At 43.8% G+C, this 15,454-nt stretch overlaps 1 protein-coding gene across 1 annotated transcript in view; it reads right to left on the bottom strand.

Moving 5' to 3' along the window:
- The window catches only part of ATP6V1H (ATPase H+ transporting V1 subunit H), a gene marked incomplete in the record, with an annotated part of 1,920,819 nt that overhangs the window by 917,466 nt on the left and 987,899 nt on the right, over window positions 1-15,454 (bottom strand). Inside the window, 1 exon segment of the mRNA XM_044065517.1 lies at window positions 10,914-11,092. Coding sequence (XP_043921452.1) covers window positions 10,914-11,092 — 179 coding nt within the window.

The raw sequence follows: 15,454 nt of genomic DNA, 5'->3' as shown, positions 1-15,454 counted from the left end.
TGAGGGGGTGGAAAAATGTATGCCCATGGCAGAAAGGGTCTTACCCAACTTTTTACACTTGGATAGCATATCTTTGATATTGGGACCAAAAAGGGATGTGCGTTAAATGGTGTGTTGAGAAATGAAGACTTAAAAGGCTCTGAAAAGTTGCAAAGGCGCTTCCAGGCATGCCTCCTCAAAGATATGCCTGAACCCACTGCTCTGGTCGCTCCCTAAGCTGCATGCGAGATGAGCCTCATGGAAGAGTTAGCTATAGAATATAGGGTTGCCAGCTGCGAAGTAACCTTTTCTCAGACCCCTTCAGCTATGTCTCCCTCAAGGGTATCTATGAGCTCCTTGGTCAGATCCCTCTGTAATCTAGCAAAATGAAGTAATTCAGCAACTGTAAGGCAAAGGTTGCTGAAGAGAAAACTTGCTTCCCACATCTATCCATTATTGTGGAATTCTTACTAAGAGGATGGATAGTGAACATTCCTATGAGACTTCCTTCTTGGTAGCTGCCGCCACGACCATGGCATCTACTGCAACCCTTTAGTCCAAAACCTTTTGTCTTCTGGAGCAGTAATTATTTTGTTTGGTCGCTTGGGAGTTGGCTCAGTGGAGTCTGGGCTCTCCCACGCACGCAGACAAATCAACTCCATGAGCTCATCAATGGGTGGACTCACCTAAGCGGTAGACAGTCAGGATCCAAAGGCCATCAGGTACACTGATTCCTCAGGTGAAGGATTGCTGATCTGCCAGCCACCACTCTGTTTCAAGATGTCAAGGTCTCCAAGATGTTCACAAAGGATACATCCCCAGTAGTTGACCATGGAGATCATTCCCCCTCATCGAGGTCGGTGTCTTCAGTGGGTAACTCTTCAGTAGAGTCCAAATATCTCCTCTTACAAGAGCTCTTCCGAGGGACTTCCTCAGTGGGACACTCTTGGGAGGCATCAGAAGAGGCGGTGGTACCCTTATGGGTACCTGAGCCCCAAGGACCCTCTGTCCCTATGGAATGTCATGGTTAGAATGGGTGCGCAAGGGCTGCAGATGGGAAGACTGTGGATCTGAAGAGGGAGGTATCCTCTTAGCTGCAGAGGCAGCTATGGCCCTCTCCAGAGTCCCAAAGGCTGACTGCTCCTGAGTACAGAAGGACCTAGGATCAGAAAGGCCACACCCATGGATCAGAGACCTCTGAAGCTCCGAAGACAGCTCACCCGGGGTCGAAGCTGGAGCTGAGCTCACCTGCACTGAAGCCCCAAGATGTATCTACTGCTCAGGAGGTCCTGTAGTCGAATGCACCAGTGGCCTGTAAGGCTCGCTATGGCTCCGAGAGCTTCCTGACTCCGAAAATACAGAGGAGTTCTGAGCAAAGACCCAATCAGAAGAAAAGGATATCCTCAGATCCGAGCTGAAAAACACTGGGTGTGCCACATCTGAAGGCTCAGAAACTTGCCCTGAAGTCGGAGAAGGAACCAAATGGGGAGAGGATGGCTTAGATAAATCCTGGACCTTATGGGTAGGAGCCAAAGGGATCTTAGCAATGCCTTGTGCCCACAATATCTTCTGGACCAACCATTCCACATCTTCTTCAAGAAAGGCTTCTGGTAGAGCGGGAAGAGGAACCGGATAAACTTTTTTTCCTTTCAACAAGGGCCTGTGGTTGAAAGAATGGCAAATTGAACAATCCTCCTGTAAATGGAGGGGGCCCAAACAGTAAACACACAAACTGTGCAAGTCACTAAAAGGGATCTTGTGACCATGCTTTGAACATTTCTTAAAGCCAGCTGGCTTTTCAGATTTCTCAGCCATGGATAAAGAATGGCAGAGAACACGCACACACACAAAGACACGCATGCAGATAGACGTGTGAGCACAGACAGATGCGCGCGCACACACAGACAACAGTAAACACACAGATGTGCGTGCAGACGGATGCATGCACACACAGCCGCATGCGCACACACACACTCACACACACACACTCACACACACACACACACACACACACACACACACACACACACACACACACACACACACACACACCTAAATGGAGACAGAACTACAAAAAAAGGCAAGAAGCTAGCAATATGTAGCTAGAAGAGATTTTTTGGGGGGGAAAGGAAGGGAAAGAAAAAGATGGGGAAAGCTACTAACGATAGTAGCAGAGCTACCCCAAAGGGTATACGGGAGGGAAAGGAAAAGTAACCTTTTAAAAAAACAGTTACTGGAGAGGACGGAAGTTTCAATAAGACAGGGGAGAAAATGGTGAAAGTTAGACTAGAACAGTAATAGAATAGGAAAGAAAGGATATAATAAAGACCGAAAAATACCATTTATCTGCCCAAGAACTACAGGAATGACCACATCTTCGCGAAGGGGGAAACAAGATCTGGGGTAACAGGGACGGATGCATTATGGGCAAGGGGAGGGTGCCCAAGAACTTTTTGGTTGCCACTAGCTATTGTAACGGCCCAGTCGGATCCAATCCCCGTATGTGAGGATGAAATGAAAACTGGCAATATCAGATCCACAGTTACAGATCCAAGGAGAAAGGATAAGACTCAGCAAGCCAGAGTACAAATAAACTAACCCTCATCATATCAAGTGTAGCAAACTCTGTAAACACATGACAAGTACATTTCTACAGGACAAACTTAATTGCTTTCCACTTTATGCACTTCTCTTAGACATTGCACATTACTAAAAAGGCAAATGGATTTTTTTTTTTTACTTTTGTCTACTAATGGTACCTTTACACATACATTTCTAATTTGATACTGTACCAATACAGCTAACCTACTTTAAACATCTCCCTTTTGAAACTCAGTTAATATTTTTAACATTATTCCAGTTCTTCTCACATGCAGTCTTACCGTTATTTGGATTTTATCTGTTGAGCAAACAAACTGGCAATTAAACATAATACGAGTCAAAAAATAAGTTATGTACTCACCATAACATTCCATCTGAGTAGTTCTACTTCATTTGTCTTCAACTTGTGGGATACCGGATCCGTATTGGATCTGAGCCGGCAGTTTCACTAGCATCTGCTCAGAGCTCCATGCACCTCCCCTTACCCATAATACACCTCCACTACCTTCCAACCCCAGATCAAGTTTGCTGACCTTCATCCCTACAACCCGACCTGAAAAACACTTTATGACTTACAACTGCAGCCAACAGGCTATACATATAATAAAAGTCAGGGGGAAGGAGGGAGGGACGGTTGAAGACAAATGAAGTAGAACTACTCTGATGGAACGTTATGCTGAGTACATAACTTATTTATCTGAAGTAGTTTACTTCATTTAGTCTTCAACCTGTGGGACGGAGTCCGCAGCTAGTAAACTCCTGGGTGGCCCTCATGGAAGGATATTCTGGAGCACCACGGAACCAAAGGATGCTCTCTTTCTAGAAGTCAAATCCAATTTGTAGAGATAAAGGTATGAGATGAGGACCAAGTAGCTGCAGAACAAATATCATCCAAAGAGCCTCTATACGAAAAGGCCGCAGAAGTAGCCATGGACCTATGGAATGAGCTTTCACCTGACCCGGAGGAGACATGCCTTTGTCCTTATAGACCTGAAGGATGCATGAAGAAATCCACCTAGCAATACTAACCTTGGAGATAGGTTTACCCAAAAAGGGTTTATAAAAGGACACAAACAGCTGATCGGAGTTATGGAAATTTTTGGTTCTGTGTAAATAAAAACGTAACTGTCTGTGAACATCCAACAAGTAGAGTTTATATTTCATTTTGTTAGCAAAGTTAGGAAAGAAGACAGGTAAATTAATGGTTTGATTAATATTAACTGGTGATGCCACCTTGGGAAGAAAGGATGGATTGGTTGGAAGGGAAACCCCATCACATAAGGAACTTTGATGGACAAAGCTTGCAGTTCTGAAACCCTTTTAGCAGAAGTGATAGCCACCAGAAAAGCTGTTTTCCAAGATAAGAATTGTAGATCTGTGGTTGCAGCGGGTTCAAAAGGCGGTGCGGCCAGAGCTTGAAGAACCATAGTCAGGTCCCATGGAGGAACAGGATCCTTGACAGGGCAGCGTAACATAAAAGTCCCTTTAATAAAGGCTTTACACAGTCTGGAGGAGGCTAGTGAGGCAGAATTCTCACTCACATGAAAATGAGAAATGGCAGCCAATTGAACTTTGATAGTAGAAGATCTAGCTCCCTGTTGAAAAATATTGGCTAGGAAATCAAGAATGGCAGAGATAGGAGCTGTGAAGGGATATAAACTCCTTTGAGAGGCCCAAAAGGAAAAAGGTTTCCATTTGCTGTGATAAACCTTCCTGGATGAAGACTTATGAGCAGTCACCAGAACAGACCTAACTGAAGAGGATAATCCGGGAGTCCTAGCTATCATGGGAACTGGAGCAGCCAAGCTGTGAGCTTCAAACTGTCCAAGTTCAGATGAGAAACCCCCGATAGGTGTGAAATCAGATCCTGAATGGGATCCAAGATCCAAGGCAAAGCCAGAAGGTGAAGCCAAAGGAAGGGAAACCATACCTAGCGAGGCCAAAACGGAGCAATGAGGATCACTTTGCTACCCAGTCGACGAGTTTTCTGTAGAAATCTTGGAATAAGAGGTACTGGAGCGTAAGCATACAGAAGACTGAGAGGCCAAGCATGGACTAGAGCATCTCTGGGGGACTCCCCTGGCAGGGGGTTCAGAGCAAAAAACTCACTGCACTTCGCGTTGGAAGGAGATGCGAAGAGATTGCAGCAAGGCTGCCCACACTCCAGGAAGATCTGGTCCTCTTCTGAAAGATTCAGAGACCACTTGTAAGCCATCAGAATAGTCCAATTTAACCTGTATGCTAGAATGTTGGACCGTCCCGGAATGTGTGTTGCTATGAGAAAACGACTGGTGGAGATCACCCATTACCACACTCTCATAGCCTCGTGACAAAGGGGGCAAGATCTGGTCCCTCCCTGTTTGTTGATATACCAGACCACTGGCAGGTTGTCTGACTGAAGTGCAATGGTTCCCAGAGGAAGAAAGGCATGAAGGGCCTGCAATGCTAAAAGGACCTTCCTCATCTCTCGAACATTTATGTGCAAGCTGGTCTCTACAGGGGACCACAGGCCTTAGGCTGTCCTGCCCGAACAATACCCCCCCCACCCAAGTTGGGAGGAGTCTGTGGTCACTGTGGCTTGGACAGGGGCTGGAACAAAGGGTCGTCCCTCCAAGATCTCCAGAGAACACATCCACCACAGAAGGGACAACTGACAGACTCGACTGAGTTGTATTGGATATGACAATGGAAGTTCCAACAGGGACCATTGTACTGTGAGTGCCCACTGTAGAATTCTCATATGTAACCGGGTGCACGGAAGAAGCATTACGTTTCCCACCATTGAACCTAAGGCCCTCAACACTGATTCCGCTGATGGGAGATGAGAATGGTAGAGCAGAGAGACATGCATCCTCAGGTTTTGTACTCACGCCAAGGTCAGGAAGATTTTGCACTGTAATGTGTGTATCCTTGCCCCAATGTAGTCTATCACCTGGACAGGATTTAAAAGTGATTTGGATGCATTGATTGTGATCCCCAAAAGCAAGGCAAGCTTTAAAAAATAATCCCTGGTTTGAGAAAGTACACACCTGGTGGTAGCAGTGAGGAGCCAATTGTCCAGGTACGGATAGACCTGAATCCCCTGAAGCCTCAGATGAGCAGCTACTACTGCCATCACTTTGGTGAACACCCTGGGGGCTGTGGCGAGACCAAAGGGTAGGGCTCAAAATTGGTAATAATTGACACCTAGCCGGAAGTGGAGGAACCTCCTGGAGCTTCTGTGCATCTTTACATGATAGTAAGCAATCTGGAGGTCTAACGAGCACATCCAGTTGCTCTCTTGCAGGTACGGCATGATGGTCTGTAGTGTGACCATCCGGAATTTTTTTTGGCAACTGACAGGCTCAGGGTAGATAGGTCTAGAATGGGCCTTAAGTCCCCCGTTTTCTTTGGCACCAAAAAGAACCTGGAGTAGAAGCCCGATCCGGACTGATCTGGGGGGATGGTTTAGATGGCTCGTTTTTCTAGCAGCTTGGAAATTTCCTGTGCTGCTGCCTCCCTTTGCATGGGTGGTACGTCCGGGAGGTGTTTGGGAGGAACCACAAAGCGACGAGTGTTCCATCCTTAGATGTATGTTTCTGAATAGGGGGTACCCTTGTGAACTTCTTGATAGCTTAATCAATGAAGTGTCACTTAAAAGGGCATCAGGGTTTTACCAACCACTCCTTCAAAGTACTGAATCGTGTAATTTTTTTAGCACAGAAATTATGGGAACATCTAGTGCTAGCAACAAATTCAATCTTATCCCACAGGAGAATATCACCAGTGGTTATGTTAAAGACAGTCCAACACAGGACTTTAAGATCAGCCTTATAATCACCCACAATAAACACATCGATAGTATGTGTACAATTATTAGGAAAAATTGGCACTTTACCGTGAATAATGCCCATTTATTGGAAATCTTGGGTTCATTCCCCTCCTTTGTATTTAGGAGAGGTAAAAATTTAAAAGAATTGTTGCAAACAAGTGACTTTAGTGCTTTTCCATCAAGACAAATTGGTACTTTTTCCTGTGGGTTTTGTAATTGGTGCAGGTTATTGAAAACAGGAAATTCTTTTGTTATAAGAGAAGAAAAATTTTACATTAAACATAAGATTTGTTGTGAGACTAAGTCTATCGTCTACATTGCACTGTGTAACTGTTGTGCTGCGTTTTATGTTGGTAAAACGGATGTGTTTACCAACATAAAAATAAAAAAACTGACAATGCCCTTTCAAAACATGTCCTAGACCATCCTGGACATAGTTTTTCTTTCATGGGCATTGACTTAGTCAACGTTGGAATTAGGGGGGGCCCTCAGTCTCTCCTTCTCGAAATTAAAGAATTAGAATGGCAGCTACTATTAAATGCTTTTTCCCCTCCTGGGTTGAATGAAGCTTGCAATATTTCTGTCATTTTAAAATATAAAAGCTACTTAAGGAATTAAACAGTTCATTTTATTTACTTATTCCACTTTAAATAAATGGTTTGGAAACTAATAGAGTGAGGGAGATCAACTCGTGGTTTTTAATAACTCATGAACTATAATTTGAAGCATAATAATTTCTGTAACTTGATTATCAACCATGTTTTAAATGGTTAGGTTCATTTGTTACTTTTTTGAGTCTTACGTGTGCTTGATTAAAAGGATTTGGTTGGTGACCAAAATCTATAATTATACTTACTAATTGTTTACAGCGATGTACATTTTATAGCTTTTAAAATAAGTTAAATATACTTAAAACTTATTGAACTATCCATCTAGTGCTGTTTTAGGTTTATTGTTGTTTATTAAAAAGTGTTCCGTAAAAGTTACTAGTTGCTAAGGAAATGACATCATAGAAGCAATAAGCTGCTGTATTTTAAAAAAAGCGCTTTGGCGCCTTTTACTGTGTCTGAAGAAGCTTCTTGTTTGTGAGGAGCGAAAACGGTTTTAATAAAATACGTTAACAATATTCTACGTTCCTGTGTGGTTTGGACTTGGCTCGCTGTGTGTATAGCTGTCTTGTTACCTGTTGCCTTCACAAAGCGGCTAGAGTATCCTCTGGATATGATCTGAAGCACCCAACGGTCTGATGTTACGGACTCCCATGCCGCCAGGTGCAAGGACAATCGTCCCCCAACTGCCTCCAGAGTAGAGCAATCGGGCAGTCCCTCAGGGTTGCTGTCCAGGCCTGTCCAAGAAAGGTTCTTGAGACCTAAAATTCCTCGGACCCCCTCTACCTCTGGGCCGGTGTCCATTCTGTTCCCTTCTGCCTCTGGGGGAAGAAGAGCCCTGAGTGTCCCAGGGATACTGTGACTTCTGGAACCACATCTTCTTTTGCCCTCTCTGATTCCGGGAAAAGGATCTTTGAGGGCTCGCGAAGCGGATTCCGATGGCAGACAGTGTCTTCCTGTCCTTCTCACTCTGGACTACAGGCTTTTTGACGGTCTTACCAAAGAGCGTAGAGCCATCGTAAGGAGCACTGGCAAGGGACGCCTTGAAAGGTTCCAAAAACTGACAGTCTGAGCCAGGCATTGCACCTCTGGACAGGCCAGACCCAGCTGCCCTAGCCGCTCCTTCAGTGGCATGTGAGAGGAGTCACATGGACGTGTTGGAGACTGACTTCAAAGTGGCCATCCTCACGGAGAATGAATCCCTGTCCTCCTGCGTCATGGACTTAGGGGGAGACTCTACCAGTTCCTTGACCAGGTCGCGATGGAGTCTTGTGACGTGGGCCAGGTAGGTCAGCTCCATGATGGAAAAGGTCGCTGAAGTATAAACCCGCTTCCCTAAGCGCTCCATCATCTGTGACTCTCAGTCAGGAAGATGAACCAAGGAACTCTCTTGGGCTAGTTCCTTCTTTGTGGCTGCTGCTACCACCCATGGCGTCTATGGGGGAGCCCTTGTTCCATGCTGGCCTATCTGATGGTGGACTCAGGATCTTATCAGGACATTTAGGGATTGATTCAATGGTGTCCGGCTCCTTCCAGGCCTGCAAGGTGACCAGGTCCACCAAGGGGATCTGCGGGAGGGGAAACCCAGAAAGTAGATGGGCCCATGCCGAAAGCCTCCAGGAACAGAATCGTCAGAAGAAGGTTTGGGGGTGGACCAACCTCCCCGTTGGCATAGGATTTCCATGATGTCTCCAAAGGAGACATCCTCGGGAGGTGACCTGGGGGAACCTTCCCCATCATCCAAATTTGTGTCCTCAGTGAGGGACTCGGGGGGGGGGGGGTCCAACTGTCTCCTCTTACACGTATGCTTGTGAGGCACATCTCTGGTGGGGTTCTCCGGGGGGGGGGACTCGCAAGCCCCTTGTTCCTCAGGGGGAACTGTCTGGGGCTCTTCGAGCATGTGCTGTCCCTCTGGAAAAATGAGGGAATGCGGGGACAGAGTCGAGGGGTTGGGGCGGAATCCAAGGGGATAGTCAATGGTCTCGATCCAGAGGAGAGACTCTTTCCACCATGTCGAACACAAAGGGAGAACAAACCTCCTGGGGAGCCAAAATGGAAGCCACTCTCCCCGGATACGATGCGAGAATTGGAGCTGGGCCTGAAGTGGAAGGTGCTCCGAGGGAGGGAACTTGGCCCAACACCGGAGCCGATGAAAAAAGTTCCGCTCATTTCAGATCTGACACCAAAGCTCCGGCTCCGAGAGGCACTCGGATCAGAACTGGTCGGATGCGCTCCAGGCAGTTGTCGGCGTCGAGGAAACAGGTACTGTCGGCTCCAACCCCCTAACAAAGGCCATCCTCGGATCAGAGTACTTCAAAACTGGTGGACGGATCACAGAAGGAGAAATTGGTGTGAAAAAGGGAAGCAAGCTCCTCCCTCCAGAGGGAGAGAGGGCTGGCAGGATCCCCATCTGGATCTGAGTACGAATGAACGTCCTCGTCATTTTATCCATGTCAACTTCCGACAAGCTCCGTGTGGACCTCAACGAGGCCACAGACCCCGACCTGGCGGGTCAAGGAACTGAGGCCCTAGATAAAGGATGTGTCTCCTCCGTCTCCAGGGAAAATCTTGGAGATTGGAGCCGAGGGGAGTCACGGATCCTAGCCTGACTTTTGGCGGGAGTAGATGGAAGGTCCGGAGACCTCTTGCGTTTCTCTGGTTTAGAAGAATGTTTGTCCTTGTGCTCTCTATCCTTCTCTCTGCCCCTTTTCAGCTCCACTTCCACAGGCTTAGAGGTGGGAGTTTGAGTCCCAGCCTGGGAGGGAGGAGAAGCAAGGGCAAGAAAGGGAGGAGAGGCGGCCACAGCAGCCCCTATGACCGAAGCCGTGGACGAGGCAACTGCACAGAAGTGGAAAGAAGGCCTTTGAGGGCCAACTTAGCCTTCCTGTCTAATAGCGCACAGGTTAAAACCCGCACAGATAGTACACTCTGTACACAAGTGGGCAACGCCGAAGCACATCACACACAGGGTGTGGCCATCTGCAGGTGACAATTTATGGCCACACTCAGTGCACCTTTTAAACACAGGCTTTGGATCAGCAATGACTAAACAAGAAATGCACACTAAAGAGGGAAAAAAGGTGAAGAAAATAACCTATTTCCCAGTCACAAACCACTCACGACACTTAAGACACACAGAACACTGAGGGGGGAGGGGAAGCAATACAGACTAACAAACTGACACTAAACTACTTAGAAAACTTTCTAACAAATGACGCACCAGCGAGGGGAGGAGGAGAGGGAACCTACACTAAACACCTAGATAGAAAATATTTGCAAAAGAAGTTGCTTGAAAATACAAAAACCCACTCACTAACTCGGAGCTCAGGAGATCACGATGCTTCAGGCAAGCCGCGGCAAACGAGATCTGGGGGTTGGAAGGTAGTGGAGGTGTGTTATGGGTAAGCAGAGGTGCTTGGAGCAGATGCTAGCGAAACTGCTGCCTCGGATCTGGTATCACACAAGTTGAAGACCAAATGAAGTAAACTACTTCAGATCAAACAATATCCATACACTGCCAAAGAATGCTCTAGCATCTTGATGAGAATGAGCTCAGATGAGCAACGCTATACACAAAGTAACAATTCAAAGCATTCACTAAAGCCTGCCTATCAAGACAGGATCTTACCAGGACTCTGTGCATGTTCCTGCACTAATAATGTACTGCAAAATGCACACAGTGCAGCATTTTCTTTTCTGCTAGAATGATTAAGGTGTTCACCACACAGACATAAAATACAGGGTTTGATTCACACCTTTGGTCACTACCTGGATGCATCTAATAGTCTGCAGACTAACGGATTTCTCTTTAGCTATTCCAGACAACTCAGAAGTTCACATTTCATAAACTAATCTACAACAGCATTCTCCCAGTAATGTGTCTGCATCAGCAGACATGCAAAGTCATAGCATACCTTAAGTCCTGGACACTCTCACCCAGCTTTTCCAAAAGGAACTTAATGTCATCAACTATATCTTCATCATCATACTTTTGCTGCTCTAAGTTCTCCAGTTGTTTTAGGACTTTACACTGGATCATAGCAAGAGCATATTCTTGGCGAGTTTCCCTTTCAGTAGATTTTTCCAAAAGATTCTGGAAACAAAAATGTAGTGCTGAAATTCCACAAAATGAACAGTTGCTTTTATATTAAAACAAACATACATACTGTTTTTTTAATATTCCAGCTTTATACCAATGATCTGTTACATACTTAAAATAATGTCTGAATACAGTAAATAAAATATTAAACACACATTTTTGACTGAATTGGTTAGAGCTGTGAGACACTAGGTTGCATTGCTGTTGCGTGTTTTATTTTTACATCGCGCTGTGTAGTTATGAGTGTTGGTCAATGGCCATTATACAACGACCCCCCCATTAATATTCCAAAACGTGCACGCTGATTGGTCAGCATGCACGTTGTAAATCAGACTTATACTTATGGAAAAAAGTCCGGTCGCCCGTACTTTTTCCATTAGTATAAGTCTTTTTTTTACAGCAAAGGAGAGCGCAAGAACTCCGTTGCTGTTTAGACACTGTCTCGCTATGTTAAAGGAGTTTAACACAGTGAGACAGCTTTAAAAAAGTAACGGAGATCTTCCTTTCTCCATTGCTTTTTTTAAAGCTGTCTCGCTATGTTAAATGGGTTTAACATAGCGATACAGCTTTAGAAAAAGCAACGGAGATTCTCTGTTGCTTTTTTTAAAGCTGTCTCGCTATGTTAAACTCCTTTAACATAGTGAGACACTTTATAAAAAGCAACGGAGATCTTGCTTTCTCCGTTGCTTCTACCCACAGCTCTGACGTACTGCTTAAGCATACGCATGTGCAGTACATCATAACTGTCGCAGAATACCGGGCAGCAGGGAGGCATTATATAATGCCATTATTTAAGAAAAGTAAATATTTTTTTTCTCAAATAATGTCATTGTATAATAGCAATAACCCACTTCTGGGTGTGGGTAATGCTGGTTTTACCCACAGTTGTCTTTGTTTGGCCACTCGGGCCTCACCCTCATGACCAAATCACACCAAACGTGGGTAAATCCAGCATTACCCACACCCAGGCGTGGGTTATTGCTATATTGTTATATAGTATGGTTATATAGTATGAATTAAACTTATGTGTTGCATTGTAAACAGTTTCATCTGGGAAAAGGGAAGGCTGGAATTTTTTAAACTTGTTTTAACAATTTACTGACCACCGACCAAAAAAGTTTTGCATGTTTGCTATAAATCTGCTGTAGGCTGGTAATTTTGTCTGTTTTTCTGGATGATATTTTTAGTTATGTTTCATACAAACCAAAGGGTTAAAAGGTCATATAGACAAACCATTCAGAAAAAAACTACAAGAAAGACCCAGCCAGCTAGAGTCTTCACTATGTAAGACCTTAAACCTCCCACATTAAAAAAAAAAAGCAGAGAAACACAACATGTCTACAGTTAGTGGGATTTGTCTTTATTGGCTTGAATGCACCCAGTGACTTAAAAAGTAAAAAGTGATAACTCATGGGCATTCAGAAACCATGTAGCTAAAACACTGGCATGCCCCTAAGGGGTCATCCGCATATATCCCATGGGTCTCTACTACAGGAGGCGTAATGCATTACACGTGAAGACAATAGCGTGGCTTGCTGGGTCTTTCTTGCAGTAGTTACACATTATATGTGCTGATTTTACTACAGGATGTTTTTTGTCTTTTTTTCCTGATGCCATTTTTCCAAGCTCTCTATTATGCATTAGCTGCCGTTAGCCATGCTGCCAGCACGGATCTGTCTCTTTTCTTATGTGGTGAGCTAAGGAGGATAGTACACTAAAAATTTTATTTAAATGGTTTAATGTTTCTTTTGTTTGCAAGGTTTTCAGTGGTTAAGAGACCAAACTAATGTTATTTACTCCCTCCAAAGTTACTCCTCCCGACATAAATTCATTCTTAATTACTAGTCAAAGCAACACACCTCTCGAAACAGTGTCAGAGACCAAACTATTTGGGGTCCAAATTGACAACCAACTTAAATTTAACTCCCACCTACAAACAAACATCAAAAACTTGGCATGCTTTATAGACAGAATACCTACCTCACATCCACCACTAAAATCACACTCTCTACTTCCTTCCTTATCCACTACTTACTAATCTTCAGTCCTCATTAATAAAACAGCTTACCTCCTGCTATAACAAAATTGCCACCAGCCATAAGTCTTCCACTCACCACTGTCTCTCCCTCCATAAGCTAAAATGGCTAGAACTTCCCAAACAACTAACTTACACTCAACTAACTCTAGCCCATATTCTAAACCCTTCCCTCTGCCTTTAAAATGCACCTACCTAACAGAAAATCTACTAGAAGTGCATAAACCTACTCATCCCCAGGCTCTGGAACTCCTTACCACCAAACATCACCTCTAACCACTCTACCTTCAAGAAGTCTCTTTTCTTACACCTAGCATCACAGTGGGAATGCTCTTCCTCCCACCCACATAACTAACTCTACTTAATGTCCTTTAATATCACATCCTACTTTTAGCTACTATACTTGTTCTCTAATTTGTATTAATTTTTGCATTTGTTCTATTGCTAGCATGTTTTTCTCTCAATGTATTAATTGTTATGACTGCTATTATATATCTGAATAGTTTCACTTTATTCTGAATAAATAAATAAATAAATAATGTTAGGCACAGATATAAATGTGCCATTATAAAATTTAGGGTCATGATGCATCATATGCGGTACTACTGTACAAGTTTTCACTGTATCGCTCACACTACCCTCATCCCTACAGCGAGGTGCATTTCCTGAAGGCATACCATATGTGAGTGGCAGCAACTCTTTACTCAGTGTGGACTGTTTTCTGTGAATGACAGCAAAATATGGAACCCCTGATTAAAGGCAATGTGATATTGCAACCTTCAATATAAATGACTTGCATTAGCTATGCTTGGTAGTTTCCAGTAATCCACGACTGTATACAGTCAGTTCCACAGAAGCTGAGGAAACTCGAAAGCAGTTATATGCACCTGCTATAAATCTCTGCACATGAACTTTGTTGTTAGTTTTTCAAGTTAGATGGATGCTACAAACAAGCAGGGCTGGAGCAAGCATATCCCTCAACTGTCTCTGACTTGAGGGGAAATTACCTGATATGACAAGAAAAGTTTGTTGTGTCTTTCATAAAAATGGTCTGTTTGTGACAAAACAGAAGGGATCACAGTCATTACACAGTGGCAAGCATTAGACTTTTAGATCTCCTATTTTTCATAACCAGCTGATTAATAATTTAAATATTTTTTTATGTAATGTACTCTCTATGTGCATACTGTCACTATTAGAAATTGTCCCTGAGCCTGGATGTTTATATATATATATATATATATATATATGAGTATAATGATCTTTATCCCTAAAGAAAACCACAGTCCAGCTCTAAGTGGTTCTGCAAGTTTTACAACAGGCTTATATGTGTGTGTGTGTGTATTATATACAAAAGCCTGGATGCTAAATAAACATACATTCATTTAATATAATAGGCATCAACGTACTGCTATAGTACACAGCATCTTCTTATCTTCCTTTTATAAGGTGGAAGAGGTTTGTGATACATCACTGACTAATAAATATAAGACATTCACAGAAGTGACGGAGAGCTTTCACCCTCTTATAACCATATTGTGTGTGATGATGTGAGGGATCTACCTTACTAGATCGACATTTTAAAACAGCGAAGATCGACAGTTCCATCATACCAACAAACAAAACAAATCCCCTATCCAAAACCCACACACACAACACAAGCACACCAAAATCCTTACAAACCAACACTAACCCATACATACACAACTATCTACAACCCTAACCCTAACTCACTTATCCCATTTAAAATGTCGATCTAGTAAGGTAGATCCGATGTGAGATATTGCCATCTATGCCACAAAATGTAGGGCAGTGGATGTGTAACATATACCAGCACAGTTAGCTGGAATTTTGTAAGAATAATACATCATTTAGAACCCATGGTGGGCAGCCTAAACCACCACAACAGAGTCCACCAGTAACAAGATAAGTCAGTAGTTCAGGTGCACTGCCAGGATCAAGTGTTAAATGTTTTAAATGTAACCAGTGGGGCCATGTATCATATAGGGGTCTATATTACAACCGCAAAAGTCCTAAACAGCGAATACAGAATCATCGGCACATATTACTTGAACCACGAATACATCGAACACCCTAAACCGCGAAATTCAAAATCTCGAACCGTCATAGTTGTCCAACCCCAACCGCGCACTACATACTACCTACCCAAACAAAATAAATAAACCACATACATACACTAACCAAAATCCTAATTCTAACCCTACACTAAACCTTACATACATTACTGTCTATGCATTTATCTTAACCAGCACCCTAATCCTAAGGTCCGTAACTATCGCACACTATTACTATCTATGCAC

Source organism: Protopterus annectens, chromosome 3.part0, assembly GCF_019279795.1.
Source record: "Protopterus annectens isolate FY-2018-M chromosome 3.part0, PAN1.0, whole genome shotgun sequence".
Taxonomy (NCBI): Eukaryota; Metazoa; Chordata; order Ceratodontiformes; family Protopteridae; genus Protopterus; species Protopterus annectens.
This window is presented reverse-complemented; position numbering and strand designations above follow the sequence as displayed.